The 27,364-nt window shown below is 47.8% G+C and overlaps 1 protein-coding gene across 1 annotated transcript in view; it reads right to left on the bottom strand.

Moving 5' to 3' along the window:
* Positions 1-20,129: 20,129 nt before the first annotated feature.
* Positions 20,130-27,364, bottom strand: part of LOC142578271 (cell adhesion molecule Dscam1-like) — a 119,917-nt gene continuing 112,682 nt past the window's right edge. Inside the window, exons 5-6 of the mRNA XM_075687672.1 lie at positions 24,201-24,608; positions 20,130-20,296 (exon numbers count right to left, since the gene is read on the bottom strand). Of these exons, the coding sequence (XP_075543787.1) occupies positions 20,130-20,296; positions 24,201-24,608 (575 nt within the window). The remainder of the gene's footprint in view (positions 20,297-24,200; positions 24,609-27,364) is intronic.

Below are 27,364 nucleotides of genomic sequence, written 5' to 3' on the forward strand. Positions count from 1 at the left end.
CTTGAATTTGGCGTAAGGTAGAAAGCTTGCGAGCCGTTATTCCTACATGGTCGTAGCGTAAACCTGCATGTAGTGTTACGTAGTAAACTGTCAAGCAATAGAGAAAAACGTATGAGGCGAAATGCACCTAGGGGAATATTACGACATACTGAGGAAAACACTGGTATTACGATATCTCCCCTCTTGTACATTAAAGGAAACCAGACGCCATAAGCACCAAACTGGTTTCTAAAATAGCATCGTTGTCTTAAACAATATTACTTCAGCAACACAGGCCGGAAAGCGGGGATATGCTTCAGCTTCGCAGATAGCTGTGGGGCCAAATAATTACTGCTGTTTGAGATGCTTTTCTTTCACGAGGAAAAACTACGAAGAAGAAGAAATGCTCGAACATGAACTAATGACCACCTAGATTGGACACGAGTGCCCCAGTCACAATATCTCTCTCCCTCAAGAATTCGCCTCGTGTGCTGCTGCCTACGCTAATACCACGGAGCTAACTATGCAAGAACAGACGCTCTTTGGGGCTCCTAGATTGGAACATCTTGAGAGTCAGCTACAAAGTTGTCCGTCCGCACTTTCTTTCGCTATTTTTTTTTTCCGGCACTTCCTTTCTATCTTAATGGCGGAACTTGAACGGCCCGCAAGTGTTTAAGCTAAGTTCTACGAAGCGCGCACCCTCCATGTCCCGACAGTAATTACGAAAGTCACCGACGAAAAGCTAAAACTCCGCGAAGCAGAAACGGAATGTGAACAGTAGCAGCGACTCCGCTTCAGTGTCTGAGACTTCGAGAGTGACCCCGCTACGTCAGCTACTTGACGCCTTCGCAAGATCCTTGCCTTCCCGAATGGGGCCGGCCCTTTCCTTTTGTACGGGTGCAAAAGGCGGGAAGGAGTTTCTTGGAGCCCATCATTGGATTGTCCAGCATAGCTCAGAAAGGAGAAAGGAGTTGGATGAGGAGAACGGGAAAGGCGAGGCTACGCTGTTCGCGCCGCGAGAGGCCGAGGACGTGCAGAGGCGGCGAGACGGGAACGAACATAATTAAGGTGCCGACTCAGCGATTTGGATCGCGAGAATTGAGCGTGCGTGCGGCGCTGCCGTAAGACTCGATAATCACCGCGCCGCGGCAGCCGCGCAACCCTTTTCTTCCGCGGCCGGTTCCCGGCAAAGGAAGGAACTCTCGCACGAGCGAACGAAAGGGAGAGAGGGGAGTTCGCGAGCGCGATTGGACTCGAAGCAGAAAGGGGAGGTTGAGGAACCGATGTGGTGTTGGCTGGGGATGAACCGCCAACATCTCTCTCTCTCTCTCTCTCTTCACCCCGTCCTTGATCTAGTTCCTCGTGCTTTCAGCCTGAGCTTACATATTCAAAGGGAGTCCGCTCTCTGTTGCCGCAAGCGCGGACGCGGAAAGCCATTAAGACTTGATCACTCATCGACTTCTTGCTGCGTGCGAGGAGGACGGGACGCTGGGAGGTGTTCCGTCGGAGGCTCTCCCCGAATCGGCCGGGGGCTTTGGCGACAGGTTTTCTGCACACGATCGCACTTTTTCCGCGGGCCTGTCCAATTACACGCCCTCTCGCGCTTCGTTTGGCGCGGCCATTCTCGTTCCGTTTCCGCCGGTTGAGCGCTCGTCTGAGGCAGACATCTCGAGAATGACATTATCGCGAATGGCTATGGAAGTGGGTATGCGTGTTTCGTTTGTCAAGAGCAGGCGCCCTTGATGGCTCAACGCTGTGACTGTCGAGATAATACTGCAGGTGACAAAAGAAATTACATAAAGAGAACAACAATTAAAGAAAAGTGGATCCGCAAATGCTTTCTTATCTTTCAAAACATTACACGCTAGCACGCACGCGTGCGTTCGTGCGTGCACGTGATTAGAGCTGAGAACTTGCGACTGCCAAACTGCATGTATGACTGCCATGCTATGTCGTGCACTACCGTGAGAAGGTGAACGCTTTTTGCGTTTCGATGTTCGCCAATGTTTGTGACGTTGACGTCGTTCGGGCTTGATCACTGAGTGTAGAGATCGCCGCATATCTGGCAACTGCTTGCACTGGTTACTGATACTGATTCTGCCGTATCACATTCTCATGGGATCACGCAATGAGAGAGGTAATTCACTTATCCTGCCTCGCCCTTCTTTCAACTCGTGTACTGAAAGCATATTAGATTTCTACTTATAAGAAATGCAACATAAATATTGAACATGCCAAAAAAAAGAAAGGAACACACACACACGCACATTAGAAAGTGGCGCTGTGCCCCCTCGAGGTACGCTTGTGGCTGGTTAACCTCCCTGCTGTTTGGATCTGACTGCTGGTACGATCTGTTGGGAACTCGGCGCTGACGCCCGTGGTTGTACCTGGGTCGCAAGCCCCAAGGGTAGCGTTGGCCTGGCGGCCTGGGGTACAACTGGAAGCATCCGAAGGTCCCGGCAAAGCATGAGTCGACTGGTAACAACGAAACAACTTGTTTATTTTAACATCGCAAAGAGTTGGTGGTCAGGTTTGACCGAAGTAGAGAGACGGGAGAGCACTTCACTCAACAGAAGAAATCGGAGCCCTCTCTTTTTGGCGTCCGGGGGCAGCTGTTTTTATACTCTCGCAGTTGAGGGCAAGAAGGAACCCCTCAAAAGACGAGCACGTGAATGTACAATGGGCTAATGGTGACGCACACTGTCGTAGCGATGCCGTAGCACCATGTCGAGCACGATCTCGTAGCACCCTGTCGTGGCGCTGCCGGTCGGACACAATGACTGTAATGAGAGGATGGTCCCTGCTTTGGCATCGCCTGTTTCGGGCATAATGACTGGAACGAGATCCCTGCTTTGGCATCGCCTGTTTCGGGCACAATGACTGGAATGAGATCCCTGCTTTGGCATCGCCTGTTTCGGGCACAATGACTGGAATGCGATGATAATCCCTGCTTTCGCATCGCCTGGTTCTGGCACAATGACTGGAATGCGAGGATGATCCCTAGGCGGTCGCATCGCCGCAGTCGCGCCGGCAAAACCACGTGTCGCAGGCGAAACGCAACACTGCCTTTCCTGTCGTCTCTCTCTCTAAAGCCGCTCAAAGGCTGTATACGCAAGGCTTTTTCTTCGCAATATTCATTCGTACTCAGCTGATGTCTTCTCTCCTGTACGCTGCATTGTACAGTGCCTGCCCTCACAAATTGTTTGAATATACTGCCGGCTTTTCTAGAGCAGGCCCACAATTTATTGTATCCCAATTCGTCTGGACGTCTTGCACCAGGCGTAACGCATATAAATAAGCGCGGCAATACCAAGTTGCGATGACACAAACCCTGCACATCGTCTTGAAATGAATGATCAATTCTTGTCCTTGCAAAGAGGTATTTCTCAACACCACGTCGTAACGAGCTTCTCTCTAGGTTATACAACCTGTTCAGACACAATGCATCTTTCCGTATCGACTCAACTCGGCATTACGAAAGGGTGTTCGCGATAAAACGCGAATAAGGCCATTTGCAAACGCACGTTCGACGGAAAAAAAAAAATCTGCCTCGACTTTATCGGAGCGTCGTTAACATTGTTTTATAACGTAGCCAGTTTTCCCTTTTCCAACCGCTCTTTCGGGCTTCCATTCTTTCGGCTTCCCTCGGAAACACCTAGACCAGATTGGTCGTCGGGAGTTCAGCGGTAAGCCTCGGACGGTGAACGAGTAAATACCCCTTTTACACGGCCATCAACGAGGCTCCGGCGAATCGTAAACTTTCCTGATGGAGAAAGAGCTTCTGCGCCGGCAGCGCTGGTTTCGATCTGTCTGTGAAGTTCGCTTCTTCTTTTTCTTGCCGCCCTTTCTTCAGCGATAAAGAAGATCGAGTAGGCTGTTTCGAATTTATTTGCCGCTTACTGCCTCTCCTTCGGACACAATCTGACTTCCTGCGGGTTTAGTGGAGAGAGCCTTCTGCTAAATGAAGCAACACACACCACAGAAGGGTACCCGCACGACTTGCGGGGATACCGGCGAGTGAATGAACCCGAGGGTGTGGATTCAAAGGATTCCTCCTAGTGAGCGCCTATATACGTATACTCACGAAAGATGAGAAAGACAAAAAAAGCCAGGAGAACAGATGCGCTAACGAACACTGCTGGTGGTCACTGATCGAATTTGTTGATCTTGGAAGATTGGTCGTGTTTCTATCGCAGAGAAAAGAAGCGTCCTAATTACGTTGTTTCCTCCCTTATTTTGGACGCTGGGTTCATTACGGTGAAGTTTGCTCTGGTGGAAGCATTGAATTAAGAACTTTTTGGGACGTTGTTCTTTCGTTTGTGTTTGTCTTCGGGCGAAAACATGCTGTTGCTGGTGGAAAGCGCTGCTGGCGACAGAGGGTGAAAGGGAATGAAAATAGATATAGCCACGTGGCCAAGCCAATTAAGCTACAGCTGCTACTGCATATACTGCAAAGCTCTATTAACGAACTCGGATAATGACATCGTCTGCTCATATTTTGAAAAAAAAAAGGTGACCTGAAATTCGCTGCTGTTGAATGCAAAATATTGTTTGCCCCATTCGAGGCACTTTGTGGAAGATCGGCATTTCCTGTCTCGCCACACTTCGCACCTCCGTAATAAACGGAAATATATGACCGACAATGGAATAGAATCCCTACCTTTGAGTACCGTAACCTAAGCTCTAACCCCTTAGGCCACGTGACAAAAATGCCGTACTCCCACGCCAAACTGCAGTATTCCGAACTGCCACGTGCCATACTCCTCCCGGACGAATGCCGGGTAGCTGTTCGAGACGTTTGGCGCGTACGTCACATGCCTGTTTCTCGTGTTCTTCCCTCGTGACAGCTCGCGCTATGAGACGCTGCATTAGACTACACCCACTCCGGCGCCGGTGCACATGCACCAGTACTTTCCAAGTAGCAGCTAACGCTACGTAGAAACTGTGGGATGCTGCACCGTCTTCATGATCGGCTCAAGTCGAAGAGCATTTAAAGTTCCATCACCGGAGTGCACATGTCATCGTCACTTTAGCAAACGAAACGGCATCAAAAAGTTTGCGAGACCGGCTCTGTTCTTACTGAACGCAGAATCTCCCGTGGGAGTTATGTAAATGGTGCGTGAGCATTTGCCACTGATCACCTGCTGTTCCGTCATAATGTGCTGCTGCGTTTGGTACAGCTGCAAGAAACACCGCGAAAGAATCGTGAAACGGAGAAGCGCGGTTGCAACACTGAAATGTCAACTTAGATCAGCATGAGAGGACGAAGAGGCGAGTATAGTAGCAATGTTCAGTCATGTTGTCCGTTTGGATGATGCCTCTGCTTCGTGGGGGATGAGCGCTGGCCGACGCATGCTGTAGTACGTGACGCAAGTGAACAGTCTCACGTTTAGTAGACTTCGTACGTAGACGTGGTCGATGACACTGTCTTCTTTCGATGCGAACCATTATCGACCATGATAAACCGTACTCCGCGGCGGCTGCCTTTGGCGCGGCCGCGCGGGCCCTACCTTGAAAGCGATCTGCGATGGAGATTGAGCGCGCCCAGTGCTGATAGCCTCGTGAGCGCTGTGTTATCGCCTCTTAGTTCGTGTTGGAGCGAGAGACAGCACTAAGGTGGATTCTGTCGCTGCTGCGGGCCCTATCTTGAAAGCGATCATCCTACGTGACGGACGGATCGACGAATGTTCTCGTTGCGTAGGCATAGAAATGCTTACGCATTAAAAAAAGGCAGCTTATTTATGCGCATCCAAACACTTCCACCTTTGAAATGATCTCCTTGCGCGCCAATGCAGCACTTTCGATGTCCCTGCAACTTTCCACATTTTTACGTGCAGCATTCTTTCCTGTACGAGTCTAGCACCTTGTGCGATTTGGTCTGGATTTCGGAAATCGTGTCATCCCTCCTGTGTACCTCTAATTTCTAATTTCGAGAAGAAGAAGAAGAAGAAGAAGAAGAAGAAGAAGAACAACAACAACATTGGCAATTACGCGCAGCGCAGTGGCCCTCGGAAGGCCAACGTGGAAATGGGACCATGGAAAAATGTTGAACAGTGTGGGCGCTGACGGGCTCTCCAAGGCAGCTTGGGCCTGCAACTCTGAGCGTGGTCGAAAGGCTCAAGCGCACACACTTCTGGATGGCAAGCGCTAAACAGGAGGTGTCATCAGCCGCCTTTCCAAAGCGCTCTCTGAACCGTCGCCCAACCATCGCTTCCGGTTCCACATCGCCACTGTATCCTGAGAACCATTAATCGCCGTGCCGTCACTGTTTATCACGCTGTTTACACGCTGTTTACACGCTGTTTATCGTGACGAACATTATCAATATAAAGAATTACAAATTCTGAACTGGTTTTAAGTGGACAGGTCGCGATGTGATTGTGGGTAACGCCGCAATGCTTCAATTCTAATCATCTTGGATTTTTTTTATTAAAGAGCACCCAATGCACAGCACACGAGCGTTCGTGCATTCCGACCCTCGTTGCTGCCGACGCGGCTGGGATCGAGCCCACGACCTCGCGCTCGGCCGCGAAGCGCCATGGCCATTCAGCTACCGCGGCGGGTCCTAATTGCTCCATGCATAAGGTCGTTCGCGCCAGTAAATTGTATGAGCTGAATTTCTCGTTTTGTGCGGGCAATAATTGGCTGTGCTTGCTTGTTGTCGATTTCTCTGAGTACATTTCTGCGTTGCTTGTCACGTGTCAACTGACTGATCAAGTCTTTTCTGACCGCTTGACATGCTGACGTCCCGTAATTCGCTACGCGCCATGCTTCCTTAAAGTGTTTTTAATCATTTTAAGTATTCGACATGAACATCACCATGACGCTGTTGCTATCCTCCTTGACGGAACACACTAATATATTGACAGAAAAAAAATGCGGTGGGAACGAAAATCTACCTGAGAGTATAATTAGGCATTATTTGCGTCGCGAACAAGGCGCGGCGGAAATAAAGTTAAACCGTAACCTATAAATCACTTTGTGGCAGCGAATTAGTGTTTCTCAGGACACGCTGCAATAAACGGAATGACTGAACGAATTGGTAAGATAGTGTATAAGTCTACTGCATGTAAACGTGCGAGGATATCGTTTTGGATCTTGTTATCGCATGATTTCTTGCGCGGCGCTAAGAAATTGCAAATAGGGCTTAATATCTTAATGAAAATATTCTAAGAAACTGTGCCAATACAGATTAGCCGCTAGCTGTATGACATTCTATGGCCGAGTACCACAACGTAACGAAGGCGCTACTGAAGTTCTTTCGCTCAAGTGACTTGGTTGAATGACTCTAACACTTTTCTTTTTCCCAGCATTCTTCTTTACCTGTGCACATGTGTACGTGTTCCCTCCCTCCCTCCTCCTCCTCCTCATCTCTCTCTCTCTTTCTCTCTTTCTCTCTCTCTCTCGCTCTCGCTCTCTCGATTTCTATGGCATTTAGGATGGTTTAATGCAAAGGTGCTACACCCGCTGCACCGCATGTGCCACATTGTCTCGAGAAACCATTGAGGCCTCGTCATAAAAACGCACATTCCCACTTTCTCTCTCCAACCCACCGGTTTTAACACTGTCCTTTGGCAATGGGCCGAATACGAGGCAGACAAAATAGAAGTGGACAGGTATAACGTTTGGTTTAGTGATTGATTGAACGATCTGGATTGAACTGGTTCAAGTGAACAACGAAACGGCAACCCTTGCTCAGCACGACGAAGCCAAAAGCGACCAGCGAAGGCGTGCACAAAGAACTTTCGCAAGAACGGCCCACTTCCCGCGAAACGGTAGTACAGCGGACGCGGCGAAAGCGCAAGCGTGGAATTAAAAACCAATCGTTAACGATGTATAGAGTTCCTTAGACACACTTCCGATTCTCGTTCCTCTCTTTCGTTCTTTCGCTCGTTCCGACTTCGCCCGTTTCGGTGCTCACCGCAGGCGCCCCCAGGGCCACCAATCAACGCGGTCCAAGACAACGCGAACCTCCACCGAGAGGAGAAGGAGGCTGCCACTTGAGCATGGTGAGTCGATGAACGAGTGTTATTTATCGGAAACCTAATTACTGTCGGAGCTCCTTAGCCCGAAGGCGCCTCGCGGGGGCTCCGCGAGAGACGGGCCGCATAGAGCGCACTGGCCGTGGATCCTGGCTCCGTCTCTTTCTCCCACCGCTTTCCGCCGCTCTTTCCCGACGCAGTTTGGCCAACTCGCGCATCGCGGCGGTCAATGCTTCTCGGGCGCTTCGAGACATAATTAGCGCGCAGGAGACAAGCCAAATAAACACGCTCGGTATTGGGACGAGCGCGCGCGCTCGCTCGCGTCTGAAGAGTCGCGCCCACTGCAGCGCCGCTGAGGAACGCGGGAGGGGCGACCGCGCAGTCGGTATAATTATCTTCCCGCGTCAAACTTTCGGCGGTGCACGGCAGGCCAGTTTGTAGGCGATAAGAAGTTTCAAAGTGCCTCGGGGCCGCGCCGGCTGTTTGTCGGCGCACGGCAAATGGAACGGGCCAGCGGCGCGGACGGAGTTATTGACATGTGAAACCGCCGGCTGCTGCACGCGTGTGCTGCGCTACGTGCTGCGGACTGTACTTGCGTGACGGCGATGCTTGCACCCTGGAAAGCTGTCGCGCAACACCTTTTCCTGTCACCTGGTTGCATAATTGTAGCGATTGAATATGCTGTCAAAATATAACAGCAGCCCATCCATGCGAACGCAACGTCGGGTTTCATGAATTTGGTGCAAGTAAATTTCACACAGAAAATTACTTATAAGTTTACTGCTTGCCTTTTACAAGAGGTGGCCGAGAGTATAAAACAATATATATATATATATATATATATATATATATATATATATATATATATATATATATATATATATATATATTTCTTGTTGCTTATCTTTTTTTTCTGCCTGTGTGGAAGTGATGCAGGCCATGATAACCACCTGGCCCAGCATATTGGTGCTCCGATAGTAGAATGAACTGTACACAATGTCCACGAGACAGCTGTCATACGACGACGACTGTCTCACAAGGACTATATATGCAATGTTCCGCACAGCACAGCTAACGTCACTTAAACAAGGCTCATATTGCATTAATGAATTTGGACGTAACGAAACAGAAACTCCCTCTTTGCCTCGCCCCCATTCGCCTTTGGCGCTCTGTTTTCTCCTCAGCTAGCAAGCTCTGTTAGACATACGTACGGACTATTTGTAAACAGCCCCACATGCGAAAAAGAACATCAGCAGCACCGACAAGTGGCGGAAAAACGTACGTAAGAAGAATGGACCTTGCTCACATTTGCGCAAGTACGTACTTGCTTATGCGAACAGAGAAAATTAGAAGCTTACGAGCGGCGCTCCACTCACAACCGTCAATTAGAATATACGTGCTTCGAGTTTGAGCTATAGTATACTATAGCATTGACAGCTTTGCCATCAATGGCCTTTCTCTCTCCCTTCTCTCTCTTCCCCTTCTCCCTTTCCCCAGCGTAGGATAGCCAACCAGACTTTTGACTGGTTAACATCACAGTCTTCCTATATTCTTCTCTCTCACTGGCCGTTATGAATATCGAAATGGCAAACCAGGCAACGAAGTTTAAATCTTTGCATGCTGCTTCAGATTTTCATTTTTCATCATGTCAAACGCTGCCCACGTTTCTCACTTATTACCACCCTGTTCTTTTTATTCTCACCAAAATATAACTCACGAGGAATAACTGCTTGTACTTCCGGTCGCATGCGCCTTTCTACGCGTACGATGAATTGACTCCCTTATTTCTATTACACCCTGAAGTAACCAAACCATCTATTGCCGTTGCCCTAATTTTCCCATTTCTTTCGACGCCGCTTCTTCAATACCGCTATACACTGTTTCCCCATCTTCCCCGCGGGTTCATCCCGACCACTTGTTTCAGCGACATCCCTTGACGCTCGCCAAAAGGAGCGAAAAAAAAAAATAGAAGGAAAGGAATAGTGGAATAAGGAGAATCCTATTACACGGGACTGCGTAATGAACGCGAGAGAAGATTCTAGGCAATGATGATTCTTCAGAGTAAAAAAAAATGAAAAATAAAATAAACATAAAATAAAAGTTAAAGGAAGGCGGGAGGAACAGGGGAAAGAAAAACCGCTATATTATCCGGGAATGGCTAACGACTTCGGCCAAGCGGACGGAACAAATGGGAACACTCCCTGACTTGAGTACCAACAATGTTTCATTTTTGTTCTTGCATTCGCCCGCGCCTTCCCCTCGCCTCTCCATCCTTGCCTTCTGCTTGCTTGTACGGGCTTTCGGTGCACGCTGGGCGGCCTGCACGCGCGTACTACGTACATGCTTTTCGAGCTCGATTATGCTTTCGTTTTTCTTGTGTTGGGTGTGTGTTACCCCCCAGTGGGGAAGTGCCCTGAGAGCGTTGTGTGCTCGAGCAAGACAAATGAACGCTTGTCGCAGTTACCCGTGCCTCGTATTTGAATTACGCTCCCATTTCTTTCCTTTCATTGCCATTTCATGCACGCACGAACACTGTTGTGTTCGTTGGGACGCGGGAATGAATGAAGAAAGGAAGTTTCGCGAGCGCGAATAGAAAGAGAAGAAGAAAACACAAGAAAACCCAGTAAGGGATGCCCTCTTAACGACGGGGCGACGGTTGGAAAATAAGGTTTTCGCGTTTTCAGAATTAGCGAGTTTGTCGCTTGAATCTTGTTCTTGGATGTAACGCGTACTCACTCAAGCAAGGAAAGAAATATCCCGAGTTCGAGTTGCAAGTTTGGAAGCTTCTTTCGGGTCACGCTGAATTTCGATTAAAGGAAACTTGAAGACGCCCATGATGCGTGAGTCACTGAGTCGTGACCGCGGTTTTTCGCTGGTCGCAGAAGCTGCTGATTAAGTAACTGCGACTGTGGTTCAAGTTATCGGTCTTCTTGTCTAAGTTTAGTTTATTTGCTACGAGTATGCATGGCGTCTACATCATATTTTTAATATTTCTTTTGCTATTCCTGTGACTTCGTCTCTACTGCTGTAACTTAAGCGGCAACGGAAGGCGTTCCCTAAGTGTGTGTGCTTGGTTGGGTGTTGTTGCGGCTCGAGGCGGCGTTTGGGCCAGGAATTCATCAATTCCATCGACGAGTACGCCCGGTAGTACGAATGAAGGAAAGAGGGTTTATTTTACATTAGTAACACTGGCTCCAGATACGGAAGCCCACTTCCCGCAGGAGCATATCAAACGTCTGCGTTTGATATGCTCCCCAGTACAGGGTAGCCAGCCAGTACTTACACTGGCTAATCTCCCTGTCTTTCCTTCTCTCTCTCTCTCTCTCTCTCTCTCTCTCTCTCTCTCTCTCTCTCTCTCTCAGGACACGTCAACCCCCTCTGCACGAGAGGTCACCGCTTTTAATACCGTCGTCTCTCCTATGCGCCCAGACTAGAAAATCTGATGACTGTATCCTGGCCAATCACAATCGTCGAATCGGTCCCAATATCCCGCCCACGATATCGTATGGTTCCGCCACAATTCACTTCCAATGGTGCTAAATATGCCCCTCATATTTAGCAAATTTAGCATATTTAGCAAGTACGCAGCCATCTGGGAATCCGAGGTCGGCGCCGTTCTTCGGTAGCCGTCGACTCGGGCTCTTTCCATCCATTAGTTCAGCTTGTTAGGTGCGGGTAGGGGGGGTCCTTTGTGGACCCGTTAGCAGCCGGCGTCAAGGCTGCGGTGACTTCTGGATAGGCGCTGATGGAGTGATGGGGTTGCCTCGTGGCAAACGTCTGATTAGCGCTCTTGGCCCTGTTGAGACGTAACAGCGTGCTTTTGTCACCTAAGCAGCACACCTGTCACACGTTAACTAGTTAAGACCGTCCGCACATGTAAACCTAAGTTAAAGTGATTGACACAAGTCTCTTACAATCGCGTAATCACACTTGTGATTTATTACATTTCTTCAAGTACCTACATCGCACATTTGGGCGTTACTGTAAGGGGGTCGAGAGAGTAACCAGAATGGAAAAATAGAAGCAAACAGTGCCGACTGTCACTTGAACATTCTATATTATGCTAAAGAATACCTCACCTCTTGCAAGGATGAGGGAAGCACATTTGCGGGAACATGCACAACACTCGTAGCTAACTAATTCCACTCACCAATGGTTAAAAAAGAAAGATAAACGAACGTGCGAATACATCCATACAACAGCTTATTTCACTAACCTCTTTGGCGTGCTGCAAATGTTCATCAAGGGTTCTGTAATGTACTAGATAGAAATTACGCGTTCCTGTCGTTAAGAAAACTTCATCTTACGCGTACTCAGGCAACCTGACTTCGTGCAATACTAATAGTTACGTTAGGCTGCTCTGTATTGCTTCGTTACACTTAGTTGCACTTCGCCAGCAGGAATAAAAGTTAGTATCACTGCAAGAGGCAGACCACTTGCATTCTTCAAAGCTCACGCAGGCATTGCGCCAGAGATTGTTAATGTACCATCATTAAGAATACGCACGATGGAGAAATTATAACGCAGGCACCAAGTTAAGGATTCGAGCTAAGAGAACGAGTTAATTATTCGAGTTATCCAGAGCAGTCATTCATTGCGAAACTTCTTAGTTGCGAAAAAGCGTATCCGAAACGATGCGCTCGTGCTCATTTCAGGGAGATTGCAAACCGGGTCTACGAAGTGTCAGGTACAATATAACCAACATCTCTATCAAGAGCATTATGACGCGAGCATTAAAATTTCCTTCTGCTAGCGTATACACGAACGTTATTTTTTTTATGCTTTGTTAACGAGACCAGTGGCAACTTCGGCGCAGCTCGCAGACGATTTCAAAATCTCGCTTAAATTTACGCGCTGCAGGTTGAGCAACGCAACCATTCCGTAATCGAGTGGCAGATAACAAGGCGACCAATGCACGGAGAGCGAGCACAAAATATTTTGAAACGAGAGAGAAACGAGAGACATAAATGAAAAAAGGCTGCCGCGACACGGTGTACCAGAATAGCTTATCATTGCTTGCGAGAAGAATTTTCGCTTCTTCGCTTATTTGGTCCTCTCATTCTTTCTTCTCTTCTTACTTCTTCAGTAATTATTCCTCTCTTATGCAACATTTTTCTCAGCCGGGCAGCTTTGCCTGCTCGCTTGCTCCTCAAAACGTGGCGCTTACTGACTCCGTGCTTATACGTCCGCTTAAGCGTTCGCCTAAATGGGCGAGAGGGGGAGAGTTGAGAGAGGAGGTAAAAGTTTACAATAGGAAGTGAGACAAGAAAACGTTTGATTTACTAAAAAGCAGCCAATCTGGAAGTAATAAAACGATTTAGAATACAATCGGCAATTTCAAGATGAATCCAATTATCAATTCAGAAGATTAACTTTATGATATTTATGTACCGCGTAGATATTTGCCGATGGCCGTGCATGCATATTTGTGTGGCTGAAGCTCAATGCGTGTAGAGGCCTCGAAGAAAAAAAGAATACTGGAGTTGTTTATCTCCAACCGACTCCCTTTCTTCCCCCTGTTTCTTTCTCCTTGTAGTCGTTCTTCCTTTTGGGCTTGAGAAAAAAAAAAAAGACAAACTATTATTGGTCGGCTGAGAATTGCAGCCACCTTTGCCGCTGTTTAAGAGTTCGTGCGATGAAAGAAAACAAAAGAAATTGTTTTGCATATGAAAGTATGTATGGTTACTGTCCGAACAACGAGCGACAAAGCTTTTCTGAAGTCCGGTTTATTCCGCACGGTGAGCTTTTTTTTTAAAACCGGAAGCGCAACCTCAAGCTACAACGACACGTTGTAACAAGTACTTAGCCCTTTCTGGAAATTGTGCGCTGCTGCCACGATTTTTGTAAGTTACTGCAACAATTAATTGAAACGAAATAGATGATACAACTCGTTAAAACGCGGATTGTACGAAGCAGGTAATTCAAGGTATTCGGAAGAGCGCCACGCACGCACGCACGCACGTACAAACAAACAAACAAACAAACAAACAAACATGTTCGCCGCGCACATAACGGCACGCGCACCCAGACACTCTCGAACACGCCATCGCACGCGCCCGGCCAACCAGGCACTCGTCCCTGACAGACGCAAGACACATGAAGGCGGCGCCGGAGAATCAGCGCGGCGGGCAGGCGCGTTTTAACGGGAATCGCGCTGTTCGCAGTAAGAAGGCTTGCTCGGTGATCGAGTGTTTGCCCAAAGCGAAGGGCCAGCGTCCGCCTTCCCGGACACGCGCAAGAAACCCCGCCAGAGAAGGGGGGTCTCGTATTTATATTCTGTCCATCTCTATCCGCACACACGAGAAGGCGCTTACCGCATAGCGGCGCGTTTAATTCGCCCGTGCCTCCTAAGGCACTTGGTCCATAGCCGTGCCGCGAGAGGGAGAGTATCCGCGTACGGTCTCACAAATGCATAAAGTAAGGCTATAGAGCCAGATAATATTTTACTTTGATCTTGCCTTATCACATGCCACGCCGAGCGGTCCGACAAGGTGATAAAGGCGGTGCGGTGAAGAAAGTGACGGAAAAGTAAACGAATAAAGAACTGCAGTAGTATCGTTATTTCGTCCGAGTCCTGAAGTACGTGCGAGTTATCTGTATGCACGACGTCTGCATTTGGCCGTCACAATGTTAACAACTCGAATGACTGCTCCTGATGTGTAATCACAAGCACTTTGACCGTTGCAATCCGTCGAAGGACCCTTGGTGACCGTCCGCTTCAGTCACGAGGTTTACCGAAACGTTGTTTACACTTCCCAGGAAAAGAAAAAAAAATATATATATATACATGGAAGCATGGCGTCCGCGTACTCACTTCCAAGTCGGTAAAAAGCGATAATTGGGCGAAGGGGCATGGAAGCGTGGCTAGCTCGGAGCGCGAACTACTGTAGGGCAAAAGCCAAGACACGAGAAGAGGCAGGACGCAGCGCTGACTGGCAACTGAAGGTTTGTTCGAAAGGTCGGCAACTCTAAAAAAGGCGACATGTAATACGTCATCAAAAAGAGCAAGTAAAAAACAGAAAATGTTGTGTTGTAACATCAAACAATTTTTGTTTTTACCTGCTTTGGTTCTTTTATTTCAAATAGACTCCAAAGCTAGCGCCGTTTCCTGTGTGCGTCTAGGCCTTGTTCTGCGTCTTTTAAGCGCTAGCTCAATATTTCTGTATTTTAGGTAATCCCGTTACGCAAAATAGACGTACTGACGACGGTGGGTGGAAACACGGAAAGAGCGCGCATTCAGGCTTTGCGTGGTTGCCGTTTTTTGACGTAAAACTTGACGAATCGTCGTCAGCGCAAAACTATATATTCGGTGCCTGTTATACGCGTGAAAACACGGAAGCCTGATTTCATAGAAGGAAGAGGTGCGCTGAGCGAAACAGAGGGTCGGAACGAGGGCGAGAGAGCGAGCACCCGGGGCCCACGCGTGCATTTCCGATAGGGAGGGTGGGCTCGGACCCTTGTTCCCTCTCGCAGTTTGATCGATGTGCCCAGCGTACAAGTTCTCTCTGGCGGCGCCAACCACAAACACGTGCCGTGACGCGTGGTGCCCAGCGAAGCGGCATCACTTGGGCCGCTCGTCGGTTTCGTCCGGCTCCTATGCGCCTCTATACGTGCCGGCACAGTTGTTCTGTTTTCTTCGGTTCGGCCTTTCTCTTCGCAATGGTGAATGAAGGACACCGATTGGCCCTGGCCCGAACCTTTCAGCTCGTCACTCTTCGATATATGTACACGTACGTGGATCTATCTTGCCCCTTTCGTTTAGCCGCGCCGGTCGACTTCGGCGAAAGGAAATAACCGGTCTTACATATAGATTGTCGTATAGGCGGACGGCGGGGAAATTAAAAAAAAAATAGCTATATATGCGCGACTTATTGGAGCGGGATTCGATGACGCAATTGTAGGTCGATAAAGCCGAAGGTTGAGCGCTAGATTGACGCGGCCAATCTCAGACGTCTATAGGGTGGGCGAAAGGCTGGGAAGCCGGTGGGTCGGCAACTTAGCGTTATCGCGCAGCGCAAGACGCGCCAACACGATTTGGAACTTACTGGAATGTTATCGTTAATTATATCTGTTGTTTATGTTCTCGCCGAGCTTTATGCAATCAGATTATATGCGCCACATGAATTCTGTATCACTTTCTGGAAGGCACGCAGGCACCAGCGATTGCGCTGGAACGTTCGACGAGTCAAGTATAAAAGCCGACGCGCTTGACCCACACAACATACTTTTGACGATCGCCGAATGTGTTAGTCTCTATCGCTCTGCCTTGAGTGTCTCTCGCTAGGGTTTCTATTGGGCACAGGTGTGCCCAATAAAACGTTAGTTGCGTGATTCACTGTTTTGTTACTCTTAGACAAAGGTACACCCGTTGGGGTGTATATCTGTCACAACGATAATCGTCATCTGCCTTGCTTGCGTTTCCTTTCTTGGAAACGCCGCGCCTGCTACTTTCCTGTCGGGAATGCTATGTCATGCTGATAACGCGCATGCTGTTCGTTACTGGAGAGTACCGGGCTCGCCGCGTTATAGAAAGTAAATGCGGACAAGACAGATGACGATTTTTGTTGTGTGGCAAAAGGGTGTAATATTGCTTAAGAGTGTAGAGAGCGAGGCGGTTGTACAAAAAAAGCTGTAAAAATGCACACACGGTGCAAACTTATTTCGAAAACTGCCAGGAGCTAGACCTCATACAAAGCCCATAGCCTGCAAATTCAATGCGACATACGCTGCAGTGTCTTCACAGGAACGAACTTGCATCCTTATAATCAACTTTAACAATCTTATATTTCATTTTCCCATTAGGTCACGTGGCAAACCATTCGAAGTAAAGAATGAAAGTTGTTTTAGCCTTCCTTTGTTCTTATTCTGTTTACTGACATGCCACACCAAAGACTATGCGTCGTTTTCCACCGAGTACGTGCTTACGTTTCATTCTCATTTTTTTTCTCGTCTTCACGGATCACTGTGCAGGAACGGCGTAATCTGAGACTTACTCCAATAAAACATTGTTCTGCAGTGTCCGCGACGATCATATATAAGAAGGAAATAGAAGACTTTCGGCGTATCTCGCGCGCCATTTATTTTCATTCCAGTAAGAGTCAAAATCGTTTCTTCGTAAACGAGATGATGAGAATCGCGCGACCTCGGCGAAGAAGCCTGGTCCCATGGTAGCCTTCACTGTGAAAGGCGAGTCGCACTAAAATTTCGGACGCTGTTTACGGCTGCGAACGCCTGCACTTCCGGTTCTTTTGCAACAAAGTTTAATTTGTCTGACCGACTTGCATTACGTTACAGGGGAAATCTGACGCGCTGCTTTGGTTATGATACCGTTATTCACGATCGGGCACTGAAATATCGAACGCTATGGGGCGGGGGGAGGGGGCGCAGTCGCCGAACGCCTGTGCTTCCGGTTTTTTCGCATCTGCGTATAACTTATATGACCGATTTGCGTTATATTAAAGGAAATACGATGCTTCGCTCTTGTTAGGTTACCGTTATTCAGGAGTGAGCCGTACCATCAAAGTCATCTTGCAAGGTAAGACAACATAATAGAACGTGTATGGGGTAATTTTTTTTAACTGCGCCAAATTAAAACAAAAGTTGCCTGTGGCAAATAACACAGTTCTAACCCTTAAACTAAATTACTCGAGGAAGTGGCCAATACTTCCACGAGAAATCAAAATGATTAATTGAACAATTAACATAATTACACTAATTAACTTTTAGAATAGATACGTTACGGCATGCATTTCAATCTACGCATTCTACCGAGGGAGTTTGCCAGGCATATCTACTTGGAACGAATTCTGGAGATGGTACCGGTTTTGAGATATGCGCCGTTAAACGTGCGGTAAAAATGAACTGTTCCACTTACCTTTTAATGAAAACGTTGTTTCTTGCATTGAAGCAAAAAATACCTGTGACACCAATGGAATTCGCCGGACAGACCGAAAATTATTACACCGAAACCGGTGTAGTCCTGAACATTCGTTCCAAACTGGCGAACTCACCCCCTACAATTCATGGATAGAAATATGTGCCATAACGCTATTAAAGAGTGCGTTAATGTAATTATGCTAATTGTTAAATTAAGCATCTTGCTTTCTTGTGGAAGTAATTGCCGCTTCACAGAGTAATTTAGCTCATTGGTTATAATTGTGCGATCTGCCACAGGCAATTTTGAAAAATTTGATGCAGCTAAAAAAAAAAAAGAAAGAATTGGTATACCGATCAAGCTCAAAAAGATGTTAACAAATTACCAGGTGTGAAATTCGAACGGGACGCAAAACAACAACAACAACAACAACAACAACAACAACAACAACAACAACAACAACAACAACAACAACAACAACAACAACAACAACAACAACAACAACAACAACAACAACAACAACAACAACAACAACAACAAGGAATAAACGACAGAAGTGAATAACTGTTTTAAAACGAATGGCTAGGCGACTAATTCATGTAACGCTCAGTGGGTGCGTAGATGGAAATAGTGAGATGTAATCGAAGTACACCGCACGCTCTGCAGGCAGAAACGAAAGGTTTTCTAAACACTTCGCGCACGAAAATTCTCATGCGAGGCGAATGCGAGACGGCGGGGTGAGAGGCCGAGTGAGGGTAGACTGAGCAGTGGCGTAATAACGGCGATTAATGTGGCAATAAATATAGGACATTTCGTAGGGGAAGCTCATATCCATTTTTGATGCGCTACACAATAAAAAAAAAAAAGCATATTAACCTCCGCCTTTTTTCGTTCCGTTTGCGACATCAGCGTGATACTTTGATCCAATCGACATCACTCCTACTATGCCTCTATATATGATTCTCGTCTATGGTTCTGCAAATACGTGCCTCATCTTGATTCGTAATACTCTTCCGTCCTGTCTTAGCACTACTTGCTTACACCACACTTTACAGATACCGTATTTATCGTGGTGGTAGCAGCAGCTAAGCGCGAGGTCGCGGGATCAAATCCCTGCCGTGGCGGCCGCATTTCGATGGGGCGAAATGCAAGAACGCCCGTGTACTGTGCATTGGGAGCCCGTTAAAAAACCCCAGGTGGTCAAAATTAATCCGGAATCTCTCACTACGGCGTACCTCATAATACGATCATGGTTCTGGCACGTAAAACACCAGAATTAATTTTTCTTTGTGATAGTAACAGCAAGACCGCGCACGCTTACAGTGGACCACCACACATTTGTAAATTAATCCAACTGTAAAAACACATTTAGCTGTGACAGACGTGGCATTTGAAATTTCCTCGCCGTGTCTGACGGAACCAAAACAGTCTTTAAACCAACGCTTGCCAGCGGAGAGGGGAGTGGTGTGCCTTGGCGTCCTCCCGCTTCGCAGTCAGGCTAACCGCATCCCGCCAACGGTCTTAACGAAAATGTGTATACATGTCACATAGCCTTCTAAATCGGGCTGCGCACGTAGTTCCTCCCTGCGCGCGGATCCACCTCGAAGGCTATGAATGTCAATGATTAGTTTAGCGTTTAGCGGGGACATGTCATTAGCGGATGTTAAACGACGGCCTCCGATATGCTCAGCTCGTGCGGATGGTTCCTCCGAATTTCGGAGGCCATCTATGCATGGCCGCGCATTGACAAAGACGCCAGGGGACACGCAGATCCATCTCCTGCTGATAAGCTTGAGAACGAACTTTTTAGGGGAGGGCCGGGGGGGGGGGGGTAGACACGCAGACGTGAACTTTTGCTCAGTGAAATCAGTGGAGGCTGGCACCGCCGGTAAACGAGAGGATAAATACGTTAGCCATTCGCCTAATTTGTTAGCGGAGAAGAAAAACAACGGGACTTAGCGTTAAGCCTTCTTCCCCTTGTGGCCCTCTGTTCTCATGTCCTGCTATCAACGTACCCGCCGTGGTTGCTCAGTGGATATGGTGTTGGGCTGCTGCGCACGAGGTCGCGGGATCGAATCCCGGCCACGGCGGCCGCATTTCGATGGGGGCGAAATGCGAAAACACCCGTGTGCTTAGATTTAGGTGCACGTTAAAGAACCCCAGGTGGTCAAAATTTCCGGAGTCCTCCACTACGGCGTGCCTCATAATCAGAAAGTGGTTTTGGCACGTAAAACCCCAAATATTATTATTATTATTATTATGCTATCAACGTGGAACGCCGTGCCGTTGACAACTCACTTACCGATGACTCTGAGGTACATGGAACCGACGGCCGTATTTCCCCTGCGGTTGCTGACGGCGCACTCGTACCAGCCTTGGTCACTCTGGGTCACGTGAACGATGTGCAAGGTCCCGTTGTCACTGGCCAGGATTCTGGACGAAGGCCGCAGCTTCTCGTTGTCTGAAAGCCGAAGACATTACGTTAAAGAAAAATATGTGAAGGCGTGAATAATGCCGGCACCTCGAGTACAAAGAGAAGATTACAGGCTGACTGTCGATCCCCTTTCCCTATATTTCTTATAGAATGTAGCCATAAGACTTTTTGAAGAATACTATAGTAAGATAGACAATGTCTAATATGCAGGCCTACGAACCGGCACTTTTCAAGTTTCCAGTTTCAAGTTTATTGCTTCATTCATTAGCGGTACATATATGCAGTAGAAATTATACAGAAAGAGGTCCCACAGTTAGAAACTGCAGCGGGACCTCTTGTTCTTAGTTACATAATAATATATAGATAAAGAGGCGTCAGTTGCGGTTATAAACAAAGAACGGATTACACAATTTCTACAGTGTTAAAGTAATAAAACCTATGGCAACACATCACAACATAAAAAAATGTACATAATAAGCAACATAAAAATACTTCGAAAGATAGATGCAGTTTATAAGGTAATAATATAAACTCTCAGTGAACGTTGGTATGACGGTCGCTGAGTTCACGTTCACTGAGTCACTTATAGTTATAGCCGATAGCTTTCATGCAGATTACTCATAGGCGGGAGACATCAGCGAAAAAGATGCTTAGGGGGGCAACATCCCCTATAGCACGCATGAGCCAGTTTACGCTGAACCTAAATTAAGGTTCTCCCAAGCTGGGGGGGGGGGGGGGGGGGGGGGAGGGGAGGTTCGAAGGCCTGCACGTTATTTGCCCTCCGATCAGCGGCGTGGCCTGTGCGGTGCATCTGGTTCCTGATACAAAATTTGGTAGGAGCGTTGTGGTTACCGCACCACCCTATTTCTCTCCACATCGCTTCTCTGCGAAACAAGTAAATCGGTGGTTTATTAATCAATATATATGTAATTTCTCAGGGCAGCTGATGTCGCTGGCAAACGTTTCCGTTACATGATGCAACGAAATACCGGGACTCGCGATTGTAGTAATTACAGCGCAGCGCCGATTCCAAGGGAAGGGAAGGGTAGCAGGGTGCGGCAGAAAGTTAGGTGGACAGATGAGATTAAGAAGTTTGCCGGGACAACATGGCCACAATTAGTACATGACCGGGATAGTTGGAGAAGTATGGGAGAGGCCTTTGCCCTGCAGTGGGAGTAACTAGGCTGATGATGATGATGCCGGAACACTCCGTTGTGCCGCGATTACGGGTGAGGGACATCATAAAAAAAGAAGAAAAAAAAAACGGATCGGCCTGACACGCAATCCGCTACGTGTACATATTTGCGCAAGGCCAAGGTAGCGTCTAATATGTCCCAGTGTGCCGGCCTGGTAATCAATATTGACGGAGGCTTCGAAGGGGAACAGGTTGCTAGGCAATGTGCCCGGCAACCGGAATTCAGTGGTTAAAAAAAAAAAAAGAAGGTCAATGTCGCAAGTAGTATCTGCCATGAGCCGCCACGAAATGATATCTCCGCGTTACGTTGATGTAATTAGTGCCCCGAAAAGCACGGACTGATAGACATGACGGGCAAAATTATCTTTTGCTCAATACTCCCGTCTGTCACAGGAAAACCTCGCAAAAGAGGCGAAAGATGCAAACTGTGGGTGTTATGAACAACTTGCAACAACACATGCGCGGAACGGACTGTCGCACGCACCACCAAGGTATATTTCTTGCAGGAGGGCAGTGATGTCGGCAACGACTTTTGTGATATGTCTGCTTATCGTTCGTTTCTTTATAGTTTTGCACGGAATACATGTGATCTCGCTGAATGGCTGCTTTGTGCCCGGGTGCACACATTGTCTGAATTCCGTATCGCAAGATGCACTTTTGGCGACAGAGGTTTACGCACCATGGTTGTCACAATACAAATGAAATGTGATTCCTGTGTTAGTGTGTGGCCTACAATACCGTGCGGTGAATTCCCCGAGTCTATGAAAGAAGTGCGAGGCTGTAGATCGTGACAGTTGCGTTTTTTTTTTCTTCACATGCGTGATGCGGGAACTTTCGTCTCTGAAGGAACACTTTCTTTCGAGCTATCTCACATTCACAGTGCGACTGGAAGGTTTAACACATAAAATCATTAAGGAAAGTAAGGCTTCGTCGAGGTAAGTTGCCCTATCGAAGAAGCTCATCAGTCATCGACAGAAAGGAAGATGCACAAGTGCAAAGGTATATCTCGCGTCGTTACAGGCAGAACTCTGCAATACGCGGACGATAGGCTCTACACGTCTTCAGAGGAAATAGCCAATAGACAAGGTGCTTAGGCACCTTGTCTATTGGCAAGGTGCCTAAGCAATAAGCAATAGACAACACCCGCGGTACTTATGTTTAGGTGCACATTAAAAAACCCCAGGTGGTCGAAATTTCCGGAGTCCTCCACTACGGCGTGCCTCATAATCAGAAAGTGGTTTTGGCACGTAAAAGCCCAGAACCTAATTAAATTTTTTGAATAGGGGTGGCGACTATCAACTAGTTTGTGCGAGCTACTTACATGAACTGCCATATACCATGACCTAGCGTTTTGCCTAACTCTTTCATCTCATAAAGTTACCTATGCCTGTGGCGACATACCTCTTCCCTGCTTTTCTTTCCGCCAACACCCTTATCATATCTTGCTTATCTCCACCGTTGACCAGTTAACGCTCCAATCATCTTTAATATCTGCGCTTCCAGAACACGGACATTTCACACGCTTCTGGCTGGCTAGATATATACGTGCATATTCCGTTACAACGTGCCGAGTTGTCTACGGCCTTTCTTCTGCGGCAGAACCGAGTCTGACCCTGTTGCGAATATTTGCTCCTTTGCGAATGGATGGATGGAAGGTAGGAGCGTCCCCTTTCAAAAGGGGGGATGGCAGTTGCCACCATGCTCAGTTTTTATTTTTGTTTAACTTTATTGCAAGTTATTAAAATTCGCCATTTTCTTTAAATACGTCTTCCTAAACTTTTAACCTTGTCGCCTCTCTGCTTTTGAACCACCAATCTTCCAATCGCTTTTTGCCAATTTCCACCGCATATTTATTTACATGACTATTGTTATCTCTAAACCCTAGGGCGCCAGGAAGCATGTCTGTGCCCGCATCGGCATCGGATACCACCACATCTTAGTATGAGGTGTTCTATTATTTCTTCAGATTTACCACACACAGTACATGTGTCTTCTTCTTCGTTAAATTTCTTTTTATAGCTGCGCGTTCTAAGACATGCTGACCTAGCTTCAAAGAGTAGGGCACTGCGTCTTGAGTTATCATATGCTTTCTTCCTGATCTGCTGTTTCCAGTATCGATATAGTTCAACACTATGCTTCTTTCCCATTGAATTTATCCAATTTTTACCTTCCGCGTTTTTAACCTGTCGTTTAATGCACTGTCTTTCTCCGTCCTCGTGTCTGGCATACTTACTGGTTAGCTTCCTAGTTCTTTTCCGCCATTGTGAGTCAGTGCTCTTTCTGTATAGGTATTTAAATACCTTAGCTGCCCACCTATTATCGTCCAATTTCCTAAGGCATTTTTCATATAGGATTTTAGTCTGAGCCTCCCGTGCTTCGAACAATGCCCAGCCCATATCCCCCTGTACTGCCTTTTTTGTGGTTTTACCGTGGGCACCTAGTGCTAATCTTCCAACAGTTCTCTGATTTACTTCTAGTCTCGACTGAACTTTTGCCCTCAAGCGCAGGACCGCATTCCCGAAAGTAAGCCCCGGCACCATTATTCCTTTCCAAATACCTCTCAGTACTTCATACCTGTTGTGCCCCCACAATGCCCTATGTTTCATTATCCCGGAATCTCTTCGCCCTTTTGCTATGATAGCCTGTTCGTGCTCTCCCTGTGTACGTCTGCCCTTTGTTTGTGCGGCCCAGAGCCAGGCGGCGCCATCTGGCGTCCACGCGCTGCACTGAGCGCACCTTTCTTCCAGACGACCTGCGAGATGGGGTACCCGGAGGCGGCGCACTGCAGGCGCACGTCGGCTCCGCTCACGTGGGTCACGTTGTCCATGCGGTGCACGAACGGCGGCCCGTACACCGACAGACGCGCCGTGTGCTCGGCCGAGGCGAGCTCGTTCTCGGCGCGGCACGTGTACACGCCGCCGTGCTCGGTGGCCACGGCCGACACGTTGACGAAGCTGGTGACCACGCCGGAGGCGTCCACGAAGTCGCCGATGCGCAGGCCCGCCCGGTCGGCCAGGAGGCGGCCGTAGCGGAACCACGAGATCTGCGGCAGCGGGTTGCCCGTCACGGAGCACTTGAGCGACACGGGCAGGCCGGGCTTGAGCAGCTGGTCCTGGAAGGCCTCCAGGAAGTCCGGCGGGTTCTCTGCACCGACCGGAATAGGCGCCGGTCGGCGTCGGAAATGAGAAAGCCGTGCCTCGGGGACGGAGGCGGCGCGCAGCAGTCGTTCGCGCGCACGTACTCGCACACGCACGAGAGTGCGCATACGCGCAAAGAGAAACGCGCCCGCACAAACACACTCGCGGAGAAGGAAAAACAAGGCATCCAGCGCTTCTATCCGTCTCTGCCTCGCGTTACAGCAACGCAGCAGGGTAGGAGCGGGTACAGAGAAAGTGGGGATATGCCTCGCCTCGCGGCTAGGAGATAGGGGCGAGGGAAGTTGGTTGCAAGCGCGGGACTTTGGTTTTTCGTAGTGCTTTCCCCTCGGTTGTTCCCTATTACTCTTAGCGGCATCTCGGCGCCATGGTTTCTGTCTCGGCAATGATGCCACGTGGACGAAGTTTGAAAAGGGCCATCTTTCGCCATTGAGACTTGAGCTGGTTTTCTCCGTTCTACGTCGCCCCCCACCCCTCTTTCCGCGCTCCCTCTATTTTTTTGGTTAAGGACGCAGCTCGTGTTGCCTCGGCTGTGCTTTGAAACTGTGGACTTCTTCTGAACGAGCCATGAACGGTCCGTCTATTTTTAAATCCTTAAACGGAACTGGCGCTTTCCTGTTTTCTTCTTCTTTTTATCTGCTCTCATGTGGAGCACAGAGTGGCTGGAAAGGAGTGAGCAGCAACCATAGAGTTTCTCACTATATCACCTAGAGAGAAATCTGGCGCTGCTGCGCTGTGGTATGCATGGGAATGCCGGTATATTGTGACTTCGGATTGGCATCGTTCTCGATGAGCTAGGCAAGCACCGTTCCGTCTGTCGCAACGACTCATTTTCTACTAAAACTGCACGTAAAAGGCGTTTTACCTTTATTATTACACAAGAACAGGTTTTGTTTTAACTATATGAACTTGTTATTGCATGTACAATTATATGATACCTAGAAAGTATCTGCGTGCCGCTAAAGTTGGAGGACAGACGACAAGATTCGCGCTCGCTTTGGAACAATTTGTCGTTTGTACTTGCTTTTCTTCCCTTCGTCATTCATTGTGGGTCAGTAAAGATGCGATTTGCGTGAACGGAAACATTTTATGAAGATTTTACTTTAACAACGCGTTATTTGTGTAGCCATATCCACGTTTTAGACGAAGCCTCTTACAACACCAGCAAACACAAGCCTTGCAGACACATGTACCGTCATTCCCATGACGGCACGGCGCCCCTAGCTTAAGAAACTCCCATAGACGGTGGCGCCAGATTTTCCTCTAGGTGTTATAGTGAGAAACTCTATGGCGGCAACAGATGGGCTTCGGGGCTGCGTTTGTTCCTCTACTCAAAGCTTGAAGAGAACAGAAAGCAGACAGTTTCGGAATCAAGCTCGTCGCTGTACTTCGTGGTAAAAAAAAAAGAGTTCAAGATAGTGAACTGATACAGGAGAGACAGATTTTTGTAATAATGGTGTAGGGACCACCAGGAGACACACAGTAAGGGTAGGATAAACATGTAAGTGTTTTAATACTGAAGCGGCAGCCGCGTCTTCAATTGTACCGTACGGACACTCTTAAAGTAAACAATTAATTATTATTCAAACCAATATAATCTTAATGTATCGTGAACGTCAATTACAAAGAACAACGTGCTCGATGTGGCGAGCTATAGGTATAAAAAAAATGTGGCTGAAGCCTTTGCCTAAAATCGGAACTACCGGGAGCCCCCAAATGCCCCTTTGGTGTTCCCTTTAACATTGTATCGTGCTGTATGCCAACTTAAAAGTTTCATCTGTGGTATCTTGTCCTCTCACAGAGAATCATTACTTTCTCTCTTTATATATATGTTCTGTCTGCGAATGCAGGTGCGACATCTATTATTTGCGTAACTTTTCACCCAAAGGAACATAACGTGAGTAGAGGACCAATTAAAAAAAAACCATTACAAAACGTCCTCACATAGATGTATAACAAAACACAAACCTTCGTTCTATCCCAACAAGAATCGTATGTTTAATGAGAGAACGCTGAAAGTGAAGGGGTGAGTGTACTAAAGTAAATCTTCAGCCTAACACATGTGCGTTATCTTTGCCTCTGGATTTGCTAACGGCTTATTCATAATCAGTCACTGCACAACCGCCCAAGTGATTTCCGTAAGCGTCTCCTACAGCATATCGAGACTCATCCCAACAAGTAACTTCGTCGCAAGCGCTTTCTGTTAAAAAAAAAGAAAGAAAAAGAATACTTCTGCTGAGACATTACGCAGGGTTCATATTTCCCCTTGTCCCCTTTTCAAGCAAACTGCTAACGCCAAAAACCCAGACCGACATTTAAATTGTTTTTTTTTGCTTCTCGTTATTCCTTCGGAGGCCGCAAGCCATTTTTGCCACCGTGCTAAGTCTGGCCCTTCGTGCTTCGTATTATCGAGGATGTTGTTTACAGGCTCTGCAGCGTAACCTGGATGGGAACGAAACAAAAAAAAAGAGAGAGAGAGAGACAGCAACAACGAACACAGCAACAGCAATAAGAAATAAAAAATAAAAGAAGGAAGAAAAGGCATCATCATCAGACGCGACGCCAACCGTCGTGCGTAGCAAGCCAGGCAGCTCAAGGGAGCGAATTGGGGAGCGATATAAGGAGTCGCCTACAGGCATTTCCCTAAAGGGGAACACAAAGGCTCCTTCTCCCTCGTAGTACCCACTTCCTTGCGCGCCTTGCTTTCCATCGTCGCGCGTTCTTATCCCCGTCCTGTCCCAAGGA

Source organism: Dermacentor variabilis, chromosome 4 (genome assembly GCF_050947875.1).
Source record: "Dermacentor variabilis isolate Ectoservices chromosome 4, ASM5094787v1, whole genome shotgun sequence".
NCBI classification, from domain to species: Eukaryota; Metazoa; Arthropoda; class Arachnida; order Ixodida; family Ixodidae; genus Dermacentor; species Dermacentor variabilis.